At 41.2% G+C, this 15,067-nt stretch overlaps 1 protein-coding gene across 1 annotated transcript in view; it reads right to left on the reverse strand.

Annotated features, from left to right (window-relative positions):
• Nucleotides 1-5,112: 5,112 nt before the first annotated feature.
• The window catches only part of FAM20C (FAM20C golgi associated secretory pathway kinase), a 58,162-nt gene continuing 48,207 nt past the window's right edge, over nucleotides 5,113-15,067 (reverse strand). Inside the window, exons 6-10 of the mRNA XM_064520230.1 lie at nucleotides 9,847-10,027; nucleotides 9,136-9,245; nucleotides 7,360-7,441; nucleotides 6,818-6,877; nucleotides 5,113-6,256 (exon numbers count right to left, since the gene is read on the reverse strand). Coding sequence (XP_064376300.1) covers nucleotides 6,004-6,256; nucleotides 6,818-6,877; nucleotides 7,360-7,441; nucleotides 9,136-9,245; nucleotides 9,847-10,027 — 686 coding nt within the window. The 3' untranslated portion in view covers nucleotides 5,113-6,003. The remainder of the gene's footprint in view (nucleotides 6,257-6,817; nucleotides 6,878-7,359; nucleotides 7,442-9,135; nucleotides 9,246-9,846; nucleotides 10,028-15,067) is intronic.

Raw genomic sequence — 15,067 nt, forward strand, 5'->3', positions numbered from 1 at the left:
GCAAGAAAGAATTTGAGAATCAACTTATCTTTGTAGCTTTGGGTTTATTTTTCCCCCACTTGGGCTTCCACAGCTGCGTTGCTTCCATTTTGCTGACAGCTTTAACTTTCATTTGTCATTTGGCTGTGTATGAGGATTCAGAAGATGCATACAGATTGCAGCCTTTGCTTGATTTATGGCACCTTCTTCAGGCATCCAGGTGCTCCACCGAGCTATGTGGAAGTACAAAAATCACTGTATTTCAGCAGACTAGCAACCACCCCTGGAGTGACACATGGCTGGCATTAGGACAGCACCAGCAATTGGAGGAATGAGTTTTAAAATTGTTTGTCTTTCTGGTAGGATCTATCTTGAGTCACCCTGAGATGTATTTTGAAGTGATGTCAGGGTCAACTAAAACATGTAGGAGTTCTTGTACTTGTGTCTATCAGTCAGTGAGCACCCTTTCAGAATAAGAGGCAGAGGAGTTTATGTAGGGACCCTAATGTCATTCATTTACTGTGGCCAATGCACAATGTGACCCAGATTCCCACATTTATAGGTGTGCAGAGGTTCTGATCTGACACTTCAAATTTTGAGATATTCTGCTTTAGCTCAAGCTGCCAATTCCATATGCTAGTTGCTAGGTTTGGGTCCATATCTGAGATTCAAAGCATAATCCATGCTATTCTTGACAAATGACAGTGGCTGATCAGGTATAAGGGTCATTTGCAGGAGGAAAGCTGATCTTCTGCATGGTGGACTTCATGTGGTTGACTGGATACAAATGCAGGCAATCTTCCCATCCTGTTCAAAATCCCCTTACTTCCTCATGCCAGCTGCATCAAAGCTGCATAAATGGAAAAACTTGGGAAGTATTTTATATCTTTAAAAAGAAAAAGGAGCAGCCAAGAGCATATATTTCAGCAGCTCTTGAAGACAATCCATGGACCACAGACTTTTATGCTGACTCTGCATTAGAGGAAGAGCTACTATTACTGTCAAATCAATAGCATTCCTTTTTGATAATGCTTCATTTTCACCCATGACCAGAGCTGACCTGTCCTTAGTTTTTTTGACCTACCAAACTGAATGGTGTTTGATTTTTTCCTAGACAGTTCCCAGAGCATTGGATGAGTACTTTACTGATGCAAATGTAGAAGCAAATAGATAATCCATTCTGGTCTGGTCACAGTCTGAGTTATGGCTGGAGGCTACTCATGAATCACTTTTACAGGTATAGTGTGAAAATTATCTTCAAGAAGACCCAACAGCTTCTAACTGGTAAAAAAATTGAAATTCCATGTGATAACTTGTCCCAGGAGACTGAACATTTTCCTTAAGTACTCATTTTACAGTTTAAAAAGAATTCTCCTGTTTACGTTCATTTCTGCTTGTTGGATCACAGATATTTTAGTAAATGAGGTTACTGGCAAGAATGTCCATAAAAACAGCTGATACCTGGAATAATTTCTGGAAAATGCATTTTGCAGTCATGTATTCAGTGCTAGAAGAAAGTTTGCTCCATCAGGATGTAAACTGTCAAGGTTTTAAAGTATGTGTCCAGCTCCAAGCTAGTAAATCCTTACAATTAGGCGGTGGCCTCAATAGCCTTGAAGTAAGGTCAGTCTTCAGGTGGAGTTTGGACATGTTATGACGGGGATGACGTAGCTACCTGCAATGGAAGAGGGCAGGACTGCATCACAGAGAGGTCCCCTCCAGACCCATGGGTACCGCATAACCGCATACAGGCCCGCTATCAGAAACCAGAATATCCTTTGGATGCTCCTCCCTCTACAACCCCCAGAAGACAGTTTTGCTTGCAGTTCAGCCCCCGAGGACAGCAATCCGGCAAGTGCTCTGAAATCCCAGGCTCCTTCCTCCTACACAACGTGTCAGGCTGTTGCTTGTGCTGCAATCGCCTTCAGGCTTGGAGCTTGTGTATCATGGGCTCTGCCCAGCGCTGATCACAACAGCAAGGTCCAGTTCAAACAATGAGAGCTTTTTTAAATTTTCTTTGATGCTTAAATAACAGAAAAACAGCAAAACAAAATGGGTTTCTTATCTGAATTACTCAGGAGAATACAGTAAGCTATTCTAGGCTGTCAGATGCAGCTGTGATAAGGTTCTTTTAGAAGGATGATATCTATTTCATCTGTTATTTATTGTGCATACTATACTTATTTTGCTGAATGCGTTATGCCCCTGACAGACTACTTCAGATTTCTTGGTATATTATTGTCTAGATGTTATACACATTTTTGAGAATTGGAGAGAAACCAATTGGATTCTGGCATTTATTTATCTTCTTACAATGAATCTTTTTGCCTGGTAGATATGTAGGACTCCTAAAGAGATGTTACACTGCATCATGTTAATCCTCCTTAGTTCATGGATTATTGACCTAATACACAGTGACAGCCCTTTCAGAGCCATCGTCTCTCGCTGTGGTAATCCGGCAGTCGCACGTGCACGCTGAAGTGAACAACCTCCACACAGCAAGCGCGTGACACTCTCCCTCTGAGCACACCAAGAACAAGCTGTCTCTGTGCAAAGAGGCCCTCAAACTGTAAATACTGCTGAAACAGCTCAGAAAGCTCCTGTTGACTGCAGGAGGATGCTTTTCAGTCTGGGAGAGCAAAGTCCTTTGCTCACCTAAAAGCTCACAAAAAAAGGTGGGTTTTCAGTAGAGGAAACTAAGGCCAGATCCACTGGCTGTCTTGGGGCACTGCAGGTGCACCCAGAAAGCAGAGGTTTGCCCCTACGCTTAGCTGTGTTGAGCTATTCTGAAGGCTGTCTTAACCCCAGGAGCCGGAAGACAGCTAAGACCTCACTTCTCCTCTCCGATTTCCCTCCTATCATGCCTGCTCACCCCTACCTGCATAGAAAAGACATATTGAAATAAGACAATAATCATTTTCCTTCCCAAATACCTAGAAAATTAACATAAGTCAAAGCTCTAGCTGCCAGGCAGCGTGAACCCCAATACACCAGAGCTTCCTGTTAGATATAGAGAAACAGCTCCACAGCCTATTTAATCAGTCTTTCCACTTATTGCAGTATCCCACAGATCAGACTAGCTTCCTCAATTCCTGTCCAAAGAGCTCAGTGTCTTTGCGAAGGGACCAAAATCAGCTGTTTCCACTTATTCCTTGAGCACCCTGGAGTGTATCTGAGCTCATAGTTGTCAGGTGTGGTAAAGCTACCCCTGTTTCCCAGTGGAGGCTAGGGGAAAGGAAAACTCTCCCACTTTCTCAGCTAACTTCTCCCTTCTTCTAAGGGCTTCCCATATCTCATCCCAAAGAGAAGCCCTCCTTCAGGTTTTCTGTACATTTACTTTAGGACTGAAGGCAGCCCAGGGTTGCTCTGTTTATAAGAGCTGAAGGGAGCTTTTATAGGATTAGAAAGAGTTGTAGCACAGCCAACTTGTAAGTGCAGGCATCAGAGTTCAGGAAAGGAAAGAAAATAGTGATCCTACAGAGCTGATTACCACATAGTAAGGATGAGAGATCCTTAGTTAAAGAGTTTGTAAAAACACTACTAATTTATCTTGTAGAGATTCAGAATCAGATTCAAAATAGTGACTCTGTCTCCACAGCCCTCTTGTTGTTCAAGCAGCCTTCTGCAAAGACCTTTAGCTTGAACCTAGCTGCCAGGAGCTCCTGACGTACAACTCAGCTTCTAAAGAGAGAAGAGCACTGCTATATCTGATCTTCCTCTGATGACTAAGCTAAGAGTCTGCCAAGAACTATATTCCCACAGCAAAATCAGGTTTCCAGTCCCAGAGCCCCTGGCTGACCTGATCCCCAAATGGAAAGCAGAGCTGCCCTGGTGCAAGGGTTGTATAGACCCCTCACCCATCCCTGGCAGGCTCTGGCCAGTCCCTGCCTGCTCCCTGTCCTGGCACAATCTCACAGTGAGAAAAAGCTGCACCTGTGAGAAAATCACAGCCAGGCATTGCTCGTTTGAGGTTAAAGCAAGTAAGACAAATTAAGAGTTTGCTGAGGGAGGGAAGGCATGAGGACTTGCAATTACTCTCCTTGTAACTCCCCGGGGCTACGAATGCAGATAGACATATATTGCCCATTTAGCCTTTTTACAATTTCACATCTTGGGCCTTTAGGTTAGCTGGAAGAGACTGCTGCAGTGCAAGCTCCACACTGCAGAGTACATCCTCTGTACCACAGATGCTCCCTCTGTAAGTGAAAAAGCCACGAGGCAGAAGAGGAATTTTCCCAGTTCATGGACAGTTGCACAATCTAAGGTGTTCTATCATCTTTCTATTCCATGTATGTAAGTCAAGTAAGTCAGAAACAATGGTAATAAAAGACAAATTTTTCAGTTATAATATATCAGCCTAAGTAAATGAGGCTATATAACAACTTTTTCTCACTCATAAATTCAATACTGCCAGGTTGTGCTGAAATGCTTACATTTTAGTCTAGCTGGCTACAAGTTTTTAAAGTCTATGCTTAAAAGTCCTTGAAAAGAAAGACATAAAATGCAACAAATGACAGCTTTGAATTATGGCTGTGATGGATATTGTCATAATAAATTCTCTCTTCCACCCAAAACAGGAATGAGGGATTCCTTCTGTACAGCACTATGTTTTTGCAAGTCTAATACAGCCATTTGTTCAATTTATATACTGCTTTCAGGCTGAAAGTCTCCACACATATTACACGAGCTCAGCTGTACGCGGTACAAAATTGGTTGACAAACCTATGTTTTTAGCTAATTTAGGCTGCAATTTCCTAGACTGTGCAATGGCTTTTATTACCCAAGTTAGAGGAACTGAAGTATCTAAATCGTCTGGGCAGTGTGTCAAGCCATAATCTTTTAGAGGTGTTGCTATACAGCTTGTTTCTACAGCTACAATTGCAAGAGGAAGACATGCTGAAATGACAGTCAAAACAGTGTTTTCATAAGAAAGATTAGCCGTTTTCAACACCATGGTCCTTGTCAGAGTTGTAATGTATATTAATCAGCAATTCCCTGCTTTAGCTCAATTTTCTGTTGCTACAAAAAGGGGTGACAATTTAAACAACTACTTCTGGAATATTTGGCTGCTGTATATAGCTTTTCTCTGAACAAGCTTTGCAATGAAAAATGAATCCATTTAGACATGATGGCTACACATTTTGCCATATCTTTATTGCACTTTTACCACGTTGCAAACAATTCCACAAAAATGCTGCAAAAGTAAGCCTAGAGCTGCTGAAAGCAGCTTTTTACCCATATATGTATATATTTACACAAAACTATCAAAAGCAAAGTTGAAAAGTAGCAGCTCAGCTATGATAGTCTAGAAAGATAAGAGCTGCTACTCCTTATGGATAAATAATACAACTTGTCATTTTACATCACTTTGTAAAACCAACATTCAAGTATTCCTGTCAATGAACAATTAGTGAAATTCCCTTCTGGTAACCACTGTATTTATTATTATTATTATTATTATTAGCCTTTAAAAGTTTGTAATGCCTTAACCCTTTAAATGCTGAGTAGCTGGAAAAAAAAGCATTCAATTTAAATAAGATACAATGAATTAGAGCACTTAAAGGGTTAACACAAAATACTAAGTTGACTGTCACCATAAATAAAGTGTGAGTCACAAAACTATGCTGTCCCTCTTTAGTTAAATTTGGTAGGTAGGTCTGGATTTCATAGATATACCATATATAAATACAAAATATTAAGTAAAGGCCTCCTTTCTATACAAAAAGGACAGGAGGTGGTTTGCTATCAGACTGTTGTCTGTCAGTGATCTGAGTATTTTCTGAATCTTTTCATAATCTCTTTTAGGTACTAACGAAAAGCATCACATTAGACTTATTTTTCTTAATGAACTAATCCTTTGCAGAGTCTACACTTTACCTACTGTGGGAACAATTATATCTCATTTCTGAATTCACTGAATTCACAAAGTGGCATACACAGTCTTTTGCAAGACTTTTTTTTTTTCCTTTTTGAATCTTCTTTACTTGGCTGGTAAAAATGTAGTCTTGCGGTTTCACGATTTCACTACCTCTCAGTCGTAACAGTGTCAACATCAGTGTTAAAGTCATTTTCAACCACGTTGTCGTAACCATCCTTTTCTATACAGTCGCTAACAGCCTTGAGAACAATCCGTAGCCGCCTGTCCATGGCCTCCAAGTGAGGCTGGTAGAGAATGGGCGCTACTTTATCCTTTAGCAAAGACTCCTTCATCAAGAGACTGAGTTTGTACTCCTCCTTGGCTAACAACTGTAATCGCAGATAGGTAGACTTCCTTATTCTAAGAGAAAAAGAAAATGCAAATCAGTATTTTCATCGCTACTTGTTTCAGCGGGGCTAAAAGGATTATGTTCAGCAGCCTGATAATAGCGTAAAAACCTTCTTAGCTGAAATGGTGACAAACTGGCAGTGTTGTATTGCTAACGAGTTTTCACCTGACTAGTGCTGTCCTTAGAGATGGGGCGGTTTTGGAGCACAACTACGCAGTGAAGCACAGAGAGCCTTCATGTTGGTGGTCCAGGCAAGGCACCACCACAGACCGCTCTGGAGCTCCCATGCTCACGTCCATCCCGCGGAGGTGGGAGATGCTCAGCGTGTGATCCTGCAGAGACACCCTCGTGTCTCTGGAGCCGTGGAGCCGGCCCCAGCAGGAAGGGTGCAAAGCTGATGTGAGTCCCAATGCTCAGGGCTAGTTCAGGTCAGGCTCACTAGGCAGGACTGTGACATTTCCCTCTCTCCATGCTATAAGAGGGGTATGCAATAAAAGGCTCACTGAGAATTTCAGTCCTGCTGGTGGGAGCAGCAGCACAAAATTGGGAAGAAATGCGGAGAGGAAACATACCTGCAGCACTGGTTTAAAGGCACCAATATGGAAAGTTCATCGTGGGAATATTTTCCAAACCTATTTAAAGGTAAGAACAAGAATATGGCAAAGGCTATTTTAAAGACTAACTCACACACATTTCTTTTCAGTCCAAGAAATGGAAGCAAAAATTCATAGTGGTATCTGTTCTGCTTAATTGGACTGGAGTTGAGCAAAATTGGACTCTAAGTTCAGCCACTTATTTTGAATAAATTATATAGTATTGGTGAGTTTCAGGGTTTTTTTGTAAAGCAAAGATAAATTTTTTTTGTACCATTCTTTGCTAAACTATTCACCTCATAAACTCGGAGATATGGACAAGGCAAATCTGTGTCTGAATAGCATCTAGCACAGAAGACTTTTGTTTCCACTTGAGGCTTTCAATACTGCCCCATTATATGAAAAGCTGGTAATAATTTATAAATTATAGGATGCAAAAATCATCTCAAAAGAGGTACTATTAAGTAATTAGCTTGGCCAGAATTGTTTCATTGTTCAGAAAGATTATTAAAGATACTTACCCTCTTCCATTATCTAAGTGGATAATAAATGTTTCATTTCCAAACTTTTCAAAGGTTTCGTAGTGATGTCTATCCATGTTACCTATGGAACAAAGAAAAAAAGCACCATTTTTAGCTGGTTTGCTGGTGAGTGTGCAGGCCAGCAGAAAATGCATCAGCTCAGGTTCAGCAAGAACCATAGTCTTCCTCCAAACACAGTGGGAGTTGGGCAGTGCCACGCTCTCCCTTCCCAGGCTCTCCCACTTGAGCCCATCTTAGAGCTTGTTCTCCACCGTGGGAACCCCAAGGCGTGCAACACTGGAGGAGGGCTTTTATGCTAAGATTTTCCCTTAAGAGTAGTCCCAGAGTAACCCCAACCATCTCCTTTTCATGTCCCATCATCAGACCCTTTGGGAGAAAAGATGAGCTTTTCAAGTCCTCTGTAACACGTCATACGTCTGCTCTAGAGGACTGATGATGACATAAAAACACACCTTCCTACCCTCCCAGCAACCCCTCCTGGAGTACATCAAGGGAAACCGCAATCTAGCACGTTGGCATCTCAAGTGCTCGGAGAGCCCAGTCATCCACGAGGTAGCCCATTCCATAGCCAAAAGAGCTTCTTCAGTGAAAACCAATGCTAATGCTCCACCTCCCAGTCAGCATAGCTTGCCAAGCAGCAATATTACCTGTGCTGGCTGTGAGGCTTAGTTTAGGGAAGCCATAGTTAGATGAGGAAAATGCATCCTTCAAGCAGGCATGTTAATCCATATGACTTCACTAACATTATATTAAATATTTGGAACAGCAATCAAACATTCTGTTTTTTGCTGGTTAAGAAATTTGTTCGAATTTCTGGCTGCTTGGAAAGCCAACACAATATTATGGCTCTAACATATGGTTTAGGATACTATTGTAGTGGTACCAGCTGAACAGCTGCTCCTTGGGCACCCCTGGCAGGCAGGCGTGTGATCTGCATTTTAAGATCAATGTGTGCCAATGTGTGCCAATGTCTTGGTGCCAAGCTATGAATTTTGCCTGCGTGGTGGGGTTCTCAAGCCATTTGCAGATACCACATATGGCTCCTGAGCTGTAAGCTAGCTTCTCCTGCTGCAGAGTCTATTGCAAAATCTCAATCGCAAAAATGACTGAGGATGGTATGTCCATGTTGGCATGTGCCCCAAAATCAAATATGTATGTTGGCACGTTTAGGTATGTTGTTTGAAGTAGAATAAGTTTCATGTGAGAATGTCTCAATGTTAACCACTGAGTTAGCTTGGAACTGGTCGCTATTACTTAGTCGTTAATAATTATTTTACTTTGATCAGGCCACATGAGCAGAAATCACTGTTCCTGATACACACCACAGTTGCCTTCATTATAAATTAACACTTCTTTTTTTCCCCTCTTTGATACTTTATAGAGCAAGCAGCAGTGAATACTACTGCAGGTTAACAACAATGTGCCAGTAATGACCAGTCTTTGCCATACATTACGATGGCAAAGCACTCATTGTAAAGTGAACTGTGAAGCCCTTAACTGTTGTGAAGGAGACTAGCATGACCTGTATTCATCAGTGTGTATTTGTGTTCATCTTTGCTCCTTTAATCTAAGCTGATGGGTATACACAACCATATAAATCTGCATTTTCTCATAATCATGTAGAATGGCACATACAGTAAATGCAGCGTCAACCATGCTTTAGTAAATTGCTGAACTATGCAAAGCGGTGTAGAAAGAAGTGGTTCTTATTCTAATTAAATGTTGCATTTAATTTTTGAAAGAGATGAAACATACCCATTAGGAAATCAAAAATTGTCATATCCATTATATCGAGGATTCTGGTCCCACTGTCATATGGGGGTGTTTGTTTAACCTCTTCACAATAATCTGGATCAACTTCCCATCTGAAAAAGCCAATATTTTGATATTTTATATGACATACAGAGGTTACTTAATATTAAAAAAAAATCTGTTATTCTGCAAAGATCTAGTTGTATCTCAGTAGATTAAGGGCAGGGTCAGGTGGAGGCAGCAAACTCTTTAGGCCACTTCTAGTAATACAAAGAACTCCGATAAAAGATTGTGGCTGATGAGAAAGGAAGAAAATCACGGGGCTGAAAACTATCCTGCTAATAGGTTCAAGATTTAGGAGACCAGCTGTTCTATCAGTCATACAGTGTAAGCACTTGAGACTTGTTTAGGGCTGCCGATAACACTGAATCTCTCTCTCTGATAGGAAGGTCCCATTGCATCCTATCAAAAGCTGTTGCAGGCATCTACCCACAAGGACATTATGACACTAAAGGTCATTTCGGGTTCAGGACCATAATCTGGAGTTCCCTGCAATTCTAAGCATCTGTCTCTTCCTAGGAGCTGGAACACTGGTGACATGCAAACGCTCTCATAAGCTCAGTGCTTTAGAAGAGGGATGGGCAGTGACTGAAGCCCCATTTATTCTCCTATCTTGCATTGCAGCTCGCGAACCCTTTGCTCACCACTACTCACTCTGCTTTCTTGCGCTTGTGATAGGACCGTCTCCAAGGATTTCTCCAGGTTTTCCTTTTAGCTAAAGACAAATCAGGTAGGAAAGCAGCTAGAGACCCTTCAATCTGATCTGGTTTCCCACACAGGGCATGCTCAGTTGAGCAGTAGTATGAACATTCACCGTAGAAGCAGATGTTGTTAGCTGACAAATAAAGGAAAAGAGTTTTAATACCTTCTCTTAAATTACTGTTCAAGAATTCATAAAAAACACCAAAGGAACATGAGCAGAAATAAAACTCTGACCCAAAACCCACTGCTACCACACACAATTTTCTTTCACTGAAGCCACTAAAAAGACCAATTTATTTCACTGGCTGGTACCATACTCTATGCTAAACCCTCTGTGACTATTTCCAATTTATTTATATTCCAGAACCCCAAAATAAAAATGGTGCTTTTTAGCTTTTCCTTTCCCCTTTCAGCTTCCCACACTGATACATCCTTTGAAATATATTTATTACTCCATTCGAACTCGGATGGCTGGAGCCCCAAATCACACAGCTGAACAATAGAGCGTGACCAGAATTAAGTCACCTTTCAAAATCTTGGCTCATTTCCACTAAGAACAGACAGCAATATTTTACTCATTTACTTTCTCCTATGAGAAGAATTGGCAGTTTTACTAAGGAGAGTTATTTATCATGCAAACAAATGTAGGCGTGCTTGTGGAAGGTGGAAATATCACAGATCTAACTCTTTCAGTATACATCCTAAACACAAATTTCCTCCTCCATGCATCACATTATTCCAACAACCACAGAAGAACAACCCTGCAGCAGCTGCATAATCATATTTTAAAGTGCATATTACTTTAAATTCTCTCCAAACCTGCCATCATATATTTCTGAAACAATAGGAATATCCTAGTTCTTTACAAGCAACAACTCCTTTCCTAAGTGAATTTATTCAAGGCAGAAAAGACTAGTTCATCCCCCCAAACCCACCAACAGTGGATTATGAACAAGAATAGGAGCATGATGTTCATCTTGTTGCTGGTGTACTACACTTTCCACAGCTGATTTACAGATATAAAATGGCATTAGAGGAAAACTATGTCTTTTTCTTATGGTAATACACAATGCTGAGAAGTTACGGTACTTCCTAATTCCCCACAAGGCCTCTACATGAGACTATCGCTTCAGAGCGACTCTCTCTCTTTGGGCAGAATCAATATAAATGAGCCCAGAGGGCTGGTAAATAAATGGAGGTGATTTTAACATACATCCTCTTGCCTGCCTGCTGCCAAAGACCACACTGCTCTGAAAGGTGAGCTAGTTATTTTTCATCTCAACGATGCCCTCCAGCAAGCCACTCTCCGTATCTCTGTGATGTTGCCCCTCACGGCACAATCCAACCTACGGCTGGCAAAGCACCGCACCGGAGATGGTACGGCGTGTGTGTGCAGAGCAAGCTAGACAATGAGTAAAGAAGACAGGGAGAAGGACCAGCCCCTCTGCTATGGTGAAAACAGAAGGAATGGAGAAAAAGGCCAACATGCTACGATTGGTGAAGGAGGAGCCGGAGAAGATGGAGGAACAATAAGGTCTTGTGATGGTTATGATGATATTAATGAGCTCTATTAACTAGGTACAGCCTGTTTACCATGGAATTGTATCAAATAGACTGTAAGACTGCTGTGTTATTACTTGATGGCTTGTAGGAGTTATTCATTTCCAAGCCTCTATTGATGGTCATCAGATTCGTCCATTAAACTGCGATCACTTCATGCTAGACACATATTACGGAAACCCCTCTACTGCGATTGGCTAGTAAGGGCCACGAGTCTGTCTGTGTGAAGAACAGTTCCCATCTGAGCTGTATATTTACGTTCTCAGTGTTGGTTCGTACTGGCTATCTACATTCTGATTCGGTCCAGAAATACTTACCCTGTGGTCAAAAACCTTGTTGGCATTTACTGAAAGTACTTTGGGGAAGAGAAAATGAAGAACAGATATTACAAAAGGAAGAAAGGGAGCACTCAGCATGTCTGTACTTCCATTTTTATTTCAGTTATTAAAAATGTTTTATCATGCAGACTACCCTCTCTTAAAAGCATTTTAAAAGATTTTCCTGACATATATAGTTAGTCCCTTAACACTTTAATTAAAGGAATAGTAGCTTGAGACCTCCCACTGGCTAAGGAATGGCCAATTAGCCACTTGGCCTGATTGTTTCCTATAGTCACCTCAGCCTCAGTCTTGACACTACTCATCACATGATATGACTATTAGCTTGTAAACAGAAATCCCACTCAATTTTTCTTTTAAGCATTATTGTAACTCGTATCTCTCTGAATGTGGGTCTTTAAAAAACTTACAAATTGTGTAGGAAAAGGAAAATCATAGAATCATAGGAAAACTTGAGTTGGAAAGGACCTCTGGAGGTCTCTAGTCCAACCCACTGCTTCAGGCCAGGGCTAACTTCAGAGTCACACCAGGATCTTCTCTTCTTCACTCAAATAAATCCAAATCCCTCTGCTTCTCCTGTATGCCATATGCTCCAGCCTTGTAACCATCTCAGTGGCCTCCTTCAGACTCATTTATTTCATTAGTCTAAAATTAAGTGTACAGTCAAAGTCTAGATAAACCCAACTTATATAAGCCATGAGATCATGGCCCTGCAGTCTACAATCTCTCATGAATTTTCTTTTCGAAAGTACTATCGCAGCAATGGACTTGGCATAGCTTTCACAGGGCTAATGTGGATGCTTTAACTTAGTCTTTGATCATCCTAGCAAAACGAGGGGAATTTCATGCCTCCATGTGAATGTCTTTCATAATTTAGGATGAAAGTGAGAGGTTGTCCAAAGACCTGTGGGCAGTGCTGCAAACTGCAGATGGTTTGGGAACAGGAATATTGTATTGGGTCATTAGGAAGGCTGGAATAGGCTCAGCCAATAAAAACTGAGGAGAAACATCTGTGACTTGTACCTTTAAAAGAAATGATTTCAGACAAAGTATTTTAAGGGGCTCTAGGCTGCCACAGGGGATGATTTACAAGAAATCACACACAGATGATGCTCCTTGCTGCAGGCTAGCAAAGAAGAGTTAGGAGATATAAAGATATCCTTATTTCCCCTGTGCCTGCTTCCTTGATGGAAAGGCAGGATCCTTCCCTGCTCTGCAGTGAGGGCTTGTTTCCACTTACTGGAAACTGCAGTGGGGCTCATGCTTTAATTTGGCTGTGTCAGCATCAGCTGCTCATTCGTGGAGGTAGGTAACCCACTGAGATTTATCTTCGTGGCCCAAGACAATTTATCTTTGAGGGTTTATGGGAACTGACTTCCACCTGGCTGCAGGAAGTTGATGGTTGGTTGTCTGGAGCTGTAACAGCTTTGTAAAGAGCAAAAGGCACAGTGATGCCACTCCTGTGCTGTCACAGCCTCTGCTGCACAGTATGTAAATCTGACCTTTTGAAAAAAAGAGTTATATTAAACATAGCATTTTGCACAGCAGGAAGATAAATACTGTGTTTAATAGTTTGCTTCTGAATTTAACTTTGGGAACAATGAAATCCTACTCTGTGTTGTCAACGACAGCAACTGGGACTAATCATTTGACAGTAATCACACATTTGCATCCAAATAAATCTTCAGGAAAGCTTGGGGGCTATTGCAGTGGTAGCATTTGCTGCTGCAGAGAGTAGCATAACTAGTGGGTGTCCTGCCCATTAATCTCTGCTCCTTCTGAGCTCCTCCAGCTGTGGATTTTAACATAGGACACCCATTTACTGCCCTGGGAGTCCAATCCTCAGAGTGATAGGAGGGCACATCCTGTCATTAGGACAGCAAACCAGGGCTAAACCCGCAAGCGTATTTTCTGGTGAGAAGTTATTTTCAAGAGCAAAGCTTTTTCTGACAGCCGATAACTCTCTCCAGGTTCAGCCCTGAGGTACGTCCTCTCCCTGGCTCCTGTCTGACTTCTTGGTGGGGGAAGGCTGTCTCTTGGGTGCTGGACCTCAGGTTTAATTATTAAAGAAATTAACTGCCTCAATTGATACTGAATGGGTATCTTGATATATCTACCCTAATTCTTATATACAGCAACTGAGAGGAAGTAGCCTGAATTATTATCTGGGGAAACTTATAAATTCTTAAGATTTCTTAGAACTGTACAAGGAAAGCAGTGACAAAAATAAAGAAATACAATTCTCATTTAAGACTTAAAGATGGAATAGAAAGCCTCTTGGAAACCTCAGTAGATAGCCCACATTCCACATAACATGTTTAGGGAAAAAAGTCTAGCTAGAGACACATATACAGTGTTTCACAGGGAATCTCAAACCAAGAGCAGGGTTCAGCCTTTCTAAGGTAAACATAAGAGGAAAAATCTGAAATTAATTATAACAATTAAGAACCACGGAGTATCTTATCCACACATTTTATGTGCACCATCCAGATATCGGACTAATTCTTCTTAGGGAGAAAAGGAACAATTGTAGATACCTTAATGCAAATTGCTCGGCAGAGCAATTTTTTTATTGCGATTTGCATGACTGTTAATAGCAGACATTAAGCAACCCCATGCAATTGGAACACTGGAAAGAATCCTGAATATTTACTAAAGCAATGAATGAAAAGATCTTTCATTTACCTGCTCAAAATAATAGCTAACTCAGATTTCCTATTGTTTGCTGGAGAAACAAAAACCTATAATCCCTTGGAACAAAATATGAACAAAAACATAGTGCTTACTAGCTGTGAAACATTGATTTCTTTAAGCTGTTGCCTCAATTACTTCCAAAACGAAGGCTGACATCATTAATATGTCTTTCTCTTTCTAGCAAATTACCATTCATTTGTAAGAGTAGCAGGGCTACTGCTGTCTGCCCTGCTGCAAAGGATGTAAAATTAATTTAAATAATTACTGACCTAATTCCATTTCTCCTGTTTAGTCCAAACTGCCTGGAAGTGTACTTTTCTGCAATCTGCTTTCTCTCTGAATGCAGCCTAATGTATTGACTGACCCTAGTCCTGTCTCGTCTCAGTCATTTACACTTTCCAATGGAAAAAAATGAATAGTTCTCTGAAGTGTGCTGTGGAAAAACACCTGTCTGCAACTTGCTGACATTAAGGGGGGCTATTTCCATGTTTTGTGGGACAAGACCCTGGGAAATGACCCAGGCAGGGAAATGCAGTGAGGTATTTCTGGACACGTCCCCACAGCGGTCCAGAGAAGAATGC

The sequence above is a fragment of the Dromaius novaehollandiae genome, chromosome 14, assembly GCF_036370855.1.
Source record: "Dromaius novaehollandiae isolate bDroNov1 chromosome 14, bDroNov1.hap1, whole genome shotgun sequence".
Taxonomy (NCBI): Eukaryota; Metazoa; Chordata; class Aves; order Casuariiformes; family Dromaiidae; genus Dromaius; species Dromaius novaehollandiae.